Source organism: Pogonomyrmex barbatus, unplaced genomic scaffold (genome assembly GCF_055798465.1).
Source record: "Pogonomyrmex barbatus isolate J1 unplaced genomic scaffold, ASM5579846v1 scaffold11, whole genome shotgun sequence".
Lineage (NCBI taxonomy): Eukaryota > Metazoa > Arthropoda > Insecta > Hymenoptera > Formicidae > Pogonomyrmex > Pogonomyrmex barbatus.
In genome coordinates, this window is record NW_028297107.1 from 3,655,952 (window position 1) to 3,665,477 (window position 9,526).

General features: G+C 35.5%; 1 protein-coding gene across 1 annotated transcript; it reads right to left on the minus strand.

Moving 5' to 3' along the window:
• Nucleotides 1–3,245: 3,245 nt before the first annotated feature.
• Nucleotides 3,246–7,600, minus strand: LOC105422320 (luciferin 4-monooxygenase-like). Its single transcript, XM_011631657.3, has 8 exons — nucleotides 7,442–7,600; nucleotides 7,020–7,148; nucleotides 6,680–6,887; nucleotides 5,829–6,316; nucleotides 5,022–5,199; nucleotides 4,625–4,846; nucleotides 4,131–4,360; nucleotides 3,246–3,640 (listed from the first exon to the last, which is right to left on the minus strand). The coding sequence occupies exons 1-8, from the start codon at nucleotides 7,472–7,474 to the stop codon at nucleotides 3,479–3,481; spliced, it is 1,650 nt and encodes a 549-aa protein (XP_011629959.2). The 5' UTR covers nucleotides 7,475–7,600; the 3' UTR covers nucleotides 3,246–3,478.
• Between the last annotated feature and the right edge of the window lie 1,926 nt (nucleotides 7,601–9,526).

Genomic DNA, 9,526 nt, shown 5'->3' on the forward strand with positions numbered 1-9,526 from the left:
GCTATTGTCCAACACAGTGTCCATGATAAGAGCGCGATGAAAGTGGAATTTTGAAGATGTGCACAATAAGCAGATGTTCTGTTATTTTGTAGACATTATTATAGACTGTTATTTGTTCACATCTAAATATCTCGCCCTATCAACTGCGAACACGTTGGACGATTGCACCTCGCCGCGCGTTTGCATTGGTCCGGACAGATACGCGCTCTATCTTTAATAATTAACAACTTGTTACTAATTATGAAAATCGCAAAATGATAGAAGACTTTTCTGCTCAGTTTGACTCTACACAAGTGGTGTGCGATTAGGAATCAAACACTCTGTATATTATTATAATTAATTTTGTATAATCGTATGATCAATCTGCTAAAGTTATCAAAAAAACATCTAAATAATATATATATATATATTATATATTATTATTATTATTATTATTATTATTAAGAGAGAAAATACTGTCTTATTCGTCTTACCTTCTTACCTTAACGTGTTACGATACTACGACGATATAACACTACGCAATTGTCTGACCAACCTCTTCTTTTTCTCCTTTTATATTGGCCTTGGCTCAAAATGGAATAAACTTGATAAAAATACAGATCAAACAGGTGGAACAAAGTTGATAATAAAAGAGAACACAAACGCAAATAGTGCAGAACAAAATTAAGGAAGAACAAATTATGCCTGCTTTATTCAACAGTTCAAATGGGACTTGCCTAATCAACTAAATGTGGATGTATGTTGACGCCAAAGACTAATATGATAGTGTTAGTATTATTATTCTTTACGCCAGCGACAGAGAAAAAAATTTCAATTTGCATGACAAAATTTTGTCATGCAATATTTCAATACAGCCCTCTTATACTAATTTTGTATTGACATGGCATGAAATTATAATAGTTAATTTAGGAATGAATAAATTAGATGTAGAAATTTCAATTAAGAGTTATTAATATGCGCTATTAATCTTTCTATTTATAAAATACTTATGATGTATGAATAGTCTATTTCTTGAAAGGTATTTTTTCATTATCTCTATTCTTCACTATCTCTCATTTTATCGCTGATACTGTTACTTTTGTCATCGTCGACAGAGATTCGCTGTGCATACTCACGATAATTATTCACGATAACGTCAGTAAATTTCCAATGAGGATTTCCTTTATAAAAACTGTACTCTTTATAAAGAGTTAATTTCGTAATAGTCCCCTATACGAATAAACGTAATCTCTTCTGGAAACGTTGTGAAATGTCATATTTGTTACACTTGAGATTGCTTTCTCTTTTGATTCTCCATCGATTTTTTTATCGATTTCTTCACTTTTAATTGTTGCATTTCTTTTTTTTTCCCCCGAATAAGACATCTCCGATAATAATAAAAGGGATAATTTTAATTAGACTGAATGTCACACGTATTTGCCATTGCACATGTTAATCATAAATATTAATGTTAACTAACATACGAACAAATTAAACATTTTGCATAGTGTTAAATATAATAATATAGTCTCATAAAAAATTAATAGTAATAGTCTTTACACGATCGTTGCATTCGTCAGTGAATTTTCAGCAAGCTGTTTCAATCTTATCAATTTTTTTTTTATACGTGATAGTTTTTTTATACGTGTTAGTAGTTCGCGACAGTGTCTCAAAGAATTTAATGTTCTCGCGAAGTTTGCAAAAGCCCTTCCGATTTCCCTGCGTCGGCTCCATCAATTCTTTAGCCGTCACTTGCAAACGATAAATTTATCTTAAAGAAGATCGACCATAGTGCGATTTCTTCACGTGAAAAAACGTTGCATTTCTTCGACAACCGATATTTGTAATTAACCTGCTTTCAATCACTGGTGACGTAAAGCTTATTTTATGGTCGTTTTAGTTCGTCTCAATAACTTAATTAAATCCAATTTATTTAATCTAGACACGTCACGGTGTACTAAATCACTTTGATTTTAAGGCTAGCTGACTGCGCGAGAGAACGAAATTATCTCGACGCGCTTCTTTGCTTGAGTCTTGCATGTTTGCTACTTACAAACACTTAATTGAGTTTTTTCTTATCGAGCGGAAAGAGTGTGGCCGGACTAAACACGCTGCGAAGCCAATATTAAAATTTTGCTACAGTTTTGCGCACTTTACATTTGAAGGCGATTACCGGAAGTATAATCGGGACAACCGCTATTTTACGTTCTTCAAGTGCACTTCTCTTTTGATTATTTTCGACACGAGAGTTAAAGGCGTTTGCATATTGCTTTTGGTTTTGATTGTATTGCAACTGATATTAATTTAACAAATACGAAAATGAATTATCGAGAACAACTTTAACATAAGTTTTAACTACCAATGTTTATAAATCTGTAAAATATAATAATAAATATCATTTCCTTAACTTTTGTGCCTTGTAGCTTTATATTATGTATCTTGCAAGTAATTGTTGATATAATCAAGCTGTATTATCAAGCTGTATGCTGTATATGTTTACACTATTACGTCATGTTATGTTTACACCATTACGTCTTTGTCGAATAAGGAAATTTACCTTTTATTTTATTTTATTCTTCTCTCTACATTCGAAGCAATCGGAACGAACGTATTTTACTGCGCACGGAACTATTCTTGATTCGCTTGAATTTCTCTTTTTAATGCATGTACCGAGCTACATCGTGGTACTCAGACGTACGCAATAGGGATGACATAACATGAATGTCCTGCGACGGAAAAATCCGCTTCCAACAATGACAAGCGAAATAGACGAGCAAGACGTTCGGAAAAATCTCTTGGGTTTCGTTCTAACATTTCCACAAAGATTTCCATTACTTCGAACTGTGTAAGATCGTAACGATATTTTATCCGACGGTATTTCCTACACGCTTTATGGTGTTCAGTTGTGCTTTGCGATAACGAACAGAAGAAGAACGAGCGGCAGAAATTTTTCAAGTTTTATTCTATTTTAATTATCCTTATTTGTCGATAGCGTTTTATATGCTTACAATATATGATGAATAGCAGTCAATTTATATCTCCTATAGGCAATCGTTTATTTCTATTGAAATCGTTTATCCGATATTGCTTTATTAATTGGTTTATCATAAATCTATGTGTAGCGATCCTAAAGTATCAGAACACTAACTCGTAATATCATATTTCATCGATAATCACCTAACAAATACGCATGAGCCACGAGTACGCGATAAAACGATACTTCGCTCTATAAATTTGATAAAGTGTGATTCTCTATAACACATTGGTGCCATTAAATTAATTTATTAAAAACAAGAGATGTACATAGAGAGAATTTTTACATTATGCACTACATTGCATATTATTATGTTATATACTGTAGAACGTTGTGTAGAAAGATTAAGAATTTTTAAATAAATGGAATACTGAAGAAGCATAACTACTACTACTACGAAACGATTAATAGAACAATATATATATGTTACATAAATATGTGAAATAAACAATTGAAATAAACATTTTAATTCGTCGCGTAGCTTTTAGCGATCTGCTTGAGCTCCTTCTTAGCGATCTTCCCCGTGGCCGTGCGAGGAAGCCTTTGCATGAATTTAACTCCCGCATGCAATCTGCAGTACCACGGCATGTTCCGCTTCACCAAGTCGGTTATGTCGAGCTCCGTCGTCTGAAATTTACGTGAGGAATTGTAATGTAACGTATGTAGGACAAGACAGTGAAACTTAGGGCCTGCAGTAAATTGAAGCTGCGCGCGCAGAAGCAAATCAATCCTCTTTTTGATAAAATAAACATGCAAGATTTGTATAAGACTAATCTCTGTAAAAAGAAAAATGAACTGAATGGCCGAAAGTAAAGTGTATGAATTATTCTAAATATTATACTTAAAATATCCGACGACCTTGTGAAAATCAAACAAAAAGATATATTTTCTGAAACTATCAGAATATTTAACATATCACTTTAGCGAGTAGCTTGATGCAGAATAATTTAGGAGAATAGAAATAATTTTTTTAACATTGAAAAATGCAAACATTCCTGCAAATGTTAAAGATCTCACATGGAAAGATCTCACATTAATATCCCAAATTTATTTAATAAAAATAATTGACAAATATTTAAATATTTAATATCCAATATTGATATTAGGATATAATTACTTCTTTGCCAGGCACTTTGGCGATAAAAGCCATAGCGTGTTCCTCTTCGACGGCATGTGGCACTGCCACCACCGCGACTTCGAGGACTGCGGGATGTTGTTGAATCAAGGCTTCGATTTCCGCAGGCGATATCTTGATGGCTCTGTAGTTGATGAATTCTGATATTCTATCAACGAGAAAGATTTCACCGTCGTCGTCGTAATAACCAAGATCGCCAGTATGCAACCATCCTAAAATTAGCGTCACGTCCATATTGAAACTTCACGAGTCTTTTTGATATTTTGATTAATTTTTCAAACAACATCTACTATATTGATAATAATGAAAATAACTATTATTAATTGATTTTAGAATATAATGGTTTAAAAAAAAACTATAATAACTCTGAAATTTTATAGATTTTTTTATTATACACATTAATTGCAGATCTTAATTAAAATATCTATATTTCCTCTGCAAACGCAATGGCCCCTGTCGAAATATTTTATATTTACCGTCCGAATCGAGAGCGTTCTTTGTAGCCTCGGGATTGTTGTAATATCCATTCATCATGTATGACGATTTGGCCCATATTTCTCCGGTTTTGTTGACCCCCAAGATCTTTCCCGTGTCGGGATCGACCACTTTCAACCGTCCTGTTTCACACACAAATCCACAACTGCCTGGTTTACTGCGTCTCGTCTGACGGGCGCATAATCCACCGTAATCTGTCATTCCTGCAGGTTTGTGCAAAAATTAATCCATCTTGCGTTACACGTTCAATACGTATTATTTCAAATAGAAGCATCTTGCATTTTATATATATATATATAAATTATCAATCGATATTTTCAAAACGAGATGGCGAGGACAGAAGCGATAACGATATTCTTGTCCTCTCTCGCGACCCACCGTAGCTCAGTATGACACTGGTATGCGGCAAAAGTTTCACCAGAGTCTGCTGCAACTCTCCCCGGAAATGCGCGCCGCCAAACAAAAGGATTTTCAATGTTGGTAGTCGGTACTTGCTTAATATGTCGAACTTTACCAGTCGAATGGGGAAGCAGGAATCGCATCTAAACCAGGATACCTGAATGCAAAACGACGCCGTTAAACTCGCGAACGCTCTCGCGGTATTATACCTGCACGAGGCGATAAATCACGCGGTACAACTATCACGCCCGTTTGTAGATGCGCCTCAATTCAAGCTCCGTGTTATCCTTTAGCAAATTCGCCACGCGACATAAATTAACATAAATTAATGCAACCGCACGTGGATGATATCGCGCGAAATATCCGCAAGAATCCGCAAGCCCTGCATGAAAACAGCGATGAAAGTGCGTGTAAAAACAAATCCGTATAAAAATGCGCGTGTAAAAAGCGCATAATAAAATCAGGTGGTATTGCCAGATATTAAATTTTATCTCTATCGCACATAAACGTGTGATTAATTTCCGCGCCGATTCGCGCAACGGCGTCGTCGAAAGGATGCTTTGTAAAATGTTTTAAATAACAGATATACGCTATTGAACGGTGACTCGCTGAAAGTACGCGCGAAATCGCTGTTATTCACGAATATATAATATCTAATGATTATTTATTAACTTGTTGCGACTGTCTGTACGCGTTATTAGAGAGATAAAATTTCTCTTCTTTATTATTGACGTGCGTTTATTTAACGAACGAAAGTAAAATATTTATCGGCCTGTCGTCACTCGCCTCGTACTTCTCGATGAAGCGACACATCTCCTCGTCGTTGTCGCAGTCCGGAATTATGACTCTCTTCGAGCAATCAAGAATAGCCTTGATAATGATGAATAGACCGCAGTACCAGCGCATGGAAGGTGTCCACATGGACACGTGTCCTTTAAGGTCATGGATCTTGACGTGAGCCATGTAATTGATCATGGACGCGTGGCTGATCTCGGTGCCCTTCGGAAGGCCGCTCGTGCCCGACGAGCAAACGATCGTCGCGACCTGATCGGGGCTGGTCAGCCTCGCGCATTCGAATCTATCGATCCCCGCGGCGTCCTGAGAACGCAGCACACTCATCAGAGACGCGCCCTCGAATCCCGCCAGTTCACCAAACACCACCAGCCTGGTGTTTAGATCGTCTTCTTTGACGACCTGCGCCAAGCACTCGGCCGAGGGGGCGTCCACAAATACTATTCTCGGTCTCGTCAGCGAGAGGAAGTAACGCGCGGTTGCTAAAAGAGAGGAAATATTCATGATTCATTATCCTCCGCGTGCAAGAAACTCAACGATGCTGCCGAATTTCCGTGAATTAATTGCATTTGATTGCAACGATTTTAGTTTTGTTTGCAGATAAAGGCAGATCCGAGCACTCCGCGATGAATTTCTTCTTTCACGATGCAATAATGTGTCGATTAAAAGAAGAGAAGAAGAGACGAGGAAAAAAAAAGAAGATGGAGAAACGAAATGTCGTGCAAGGACAGGTTTTACTCTCGACGCGCGGAAATCAGATTTCGTTTCGGCGGTTTTTTTCCAATGCTCGCGGCATAGGAAAAAAGCGGAAACAAGCTGGGAAAGCAAGTACGAGAGTAACGTACTTGGGGAAAGTTCGTTGTCCCACGGATTGCTAATGGCGCCGACGTAGAGTGCCGCCAGCAGCGGTACGTATGATTCCAAGTGATTGTGAGTGCAAATGCCGATTATGTCGCCCGGTTGAACGGCCTGCTCTCTCAACCAAAGCGCGCATTTCACGCTTTTCTCCGTCATTTCTGCAAAAGTGGTCTCCGCGCCGGTAACCGCCTCCACCTACGCGCACGGATTCATGATCAAACGAAGGAGAGTTAAGTGATAAATCGTGGCGAAATTTACGTTGAAATCGATTTGGCAATGCCTCCTCCACCGACATCTTCCCGCGGAAGTCGACTGTGCCTTACTTACTTGCGCGACGAATTCCGGTCGGCTTCGCATCTTCTCCAACACCAACGCACCGACATTCGTGCAATCCTTGTGAATCGCTACTTCCTTTCCGATCAAAATGTCGTTCTCTATTCTGAACGTTAGATCGTCCTAAAAATACCAGCTTAGTGTATAAAAAAAAAAACCGACGACTACAAATAAAAAGTTTAAACTTAGCAATTAATGTATTGCGTAATATGAAAGGAGGTAAAAGAGGTGATAAAATCTTGCTTTCTTTATTATTTAAATTGAAACGATAATCTTTACTAAACTCGAGCGTGACATTTAAAAATGTCTTTTCGTATATATTAAATCTAAATCAAATATCACGAACGATATTAACGATAATTTCTTAACACTTTTAATAAGATTTATTAAAAATTGTTTATTATAGCTATATATACCTCCTCGATGGTATCCCTATCTTTTAAGCTCATCGTGAAATCTACTAATTACGGACGTAGAGATGCACTTAATATTTTGTAATTACGCAAAAAATTGAAGCTCATAAAACCGACTAAGTTGAGGCTGTTCTTCATACTATCGCTGTATTATCTAGCAAGCTACTGACATTACGATGGTTCGTAATAATGAATTATGATAACGTATCAATCAGATATGCTTCCGCGTATTGGATAGCTGGAAAGGAAGTAAATATGAATGTCCATGTGAAAATCTATAATTCTATCTGTATTTTTCAGAGAAAATCTGCAAAACAGATTCTGCAAATAATTCTGCGAAACAGATTCTGCAAATAATTCTGCGAAATAAATTGCGAAAAAATTCCCCGTTTGTGAACATATTGCGAAACAGCGCTGTCGGGTTGTCCACTGAGGAAAGATAAATATCTGTACGCAAACTGAGATATGCAAGTGTCATCCGTCAAATATTTACCCTCTTCATGTTCAAGTTAAAGTTTTATAATCTTGAATCTCTGAATATTTATTTAATATAATGACGTAGTTTTATATTTTTAATAAAATATTTAAAAAATTTAAAAAAAAAGTATTTCTATAATTTAAATATATTTTCTATATTTAAAAAAAAAATCAAGACAAGGTAAAGAAAAGAAACGTAAGATGAAAAGAAAAAGTTTATTTCGTCAAAGAACAGCATCAATTGATTGTAATAATAAATGTTCCTAAGTTGAAACCATGTGGATTTAGATCACGTCACATCGCAAGATATTAACACGCAAGACATTAACGATATTTTTAAAAAATTGCTAGATTATATTTTCCCATGTCAATGTTTAATTTTTTACTTAGTTACAAAATTATTATAAAAGTTTTATGATTTATATCTAAATAATTGAAACGTTAACAATAATTGTATGATTGTAATTTCTAGTATATTTTTAATGATTGTGTATCTCTTACATTATTGTTTGCGTCTCGCGTTAACTTAGCATAGTTTATCATTGAGTTGAAGGACTAATTGGATAGCGCTTCTCATTGGTCCCACTAAGTTCTAACCAATTTATGAATGCGGCAGCTTGACATGAGAGTGCACTATTCGGCCACCGGCTCAAGGTGGTGAGAATGTTCCTGTTTCTCGAACTTTCCTTTGGTATCGACGATCTCGATGTCCTCGCTTCATCCTGTCATTGTCCTTCCGCCGGTTTTCGTCCATTTATTTGCGATGTTATCGTTAATCTTTAACTATTTGCATCTTGACAATCTCGAAACTCGCTGGAAATATTCTCGCTTACGTGTTACATGTAATATTAATTTTATACATAATAATGAAATTAGGGACATGTCCATACGACAGAAATTCCTCCGTAAATTTAATTGTTTCAATAGAATCTATTAATACGTATTAAAATTATGAACACGAGAGAGAGAGAGATAGAGAGAGAGAGAGTGAGTTATGGAACAATTATTTCCATGAATTTAATTGTCCCAATACAGATATTTATTTATCGATTTGTCAAACAAATATATTGCAATATATTTCTGTTTAACAACGAATATAACAAATGTGTACAATGATTTAAAGTTACAGATTTTTGTGTCATACATATTTGCGCCTTTCTGCTTTATCACCAATCTAATTTTTTATCTCGATGTAAATCAGTTCATTTATCTCATAAATATGAGATATATAGATATATAATATCTATATTATCTCTATAAAAGAAAATTTAAAATTTTGTAGTGCTTAGTCAATGCTTAGATAGAAAAATCAAACTAGCTTTAAAAAATTCTACTGTCGTAAAAGTTTATAAGTTTTCCGGCTCGAAACGAATCGTGATTCGTATTCGGTGAAAAAATCGAAAGTCTCACTTGACTATTGTCTTCCTTTTATTGTTCAATTACGTACATATAGATTGCTGATTCGTATTCTTGAACAATAGATAACATATAATTCGATTTATCACGATATAACAGTACGATAATGTGTAATGTATAATAATAATGATATTTGTTACAGATAATTTTTCTATGTAGATATAAAATCAATCTTCAAATCTTTCATGATACCGC

Bases quoted from the DNA above. Each gene is read 5' to 3' on its own strand.
- LOC105422320 (XM_011631657.3), bottom strand. From the start codon at position 7,474: ATGAGCTTAAAAGATAGGGATACCATCGAGGAG. The intron at 7,149-7,441 runs GTATATATAGCT...TGGTATTTTTAG, and splicing joins ATAGGGATACCATCGAGGAG to GACGATCTAACGTTCAGAAT. The intron at 5,200-5,828 runs GCGAGTGACGAC...TTTTGCATTCAG, and splicing joins GCTTCATCGAGAAGTACGAG to GTATCCTGGTTTAGATGCGA.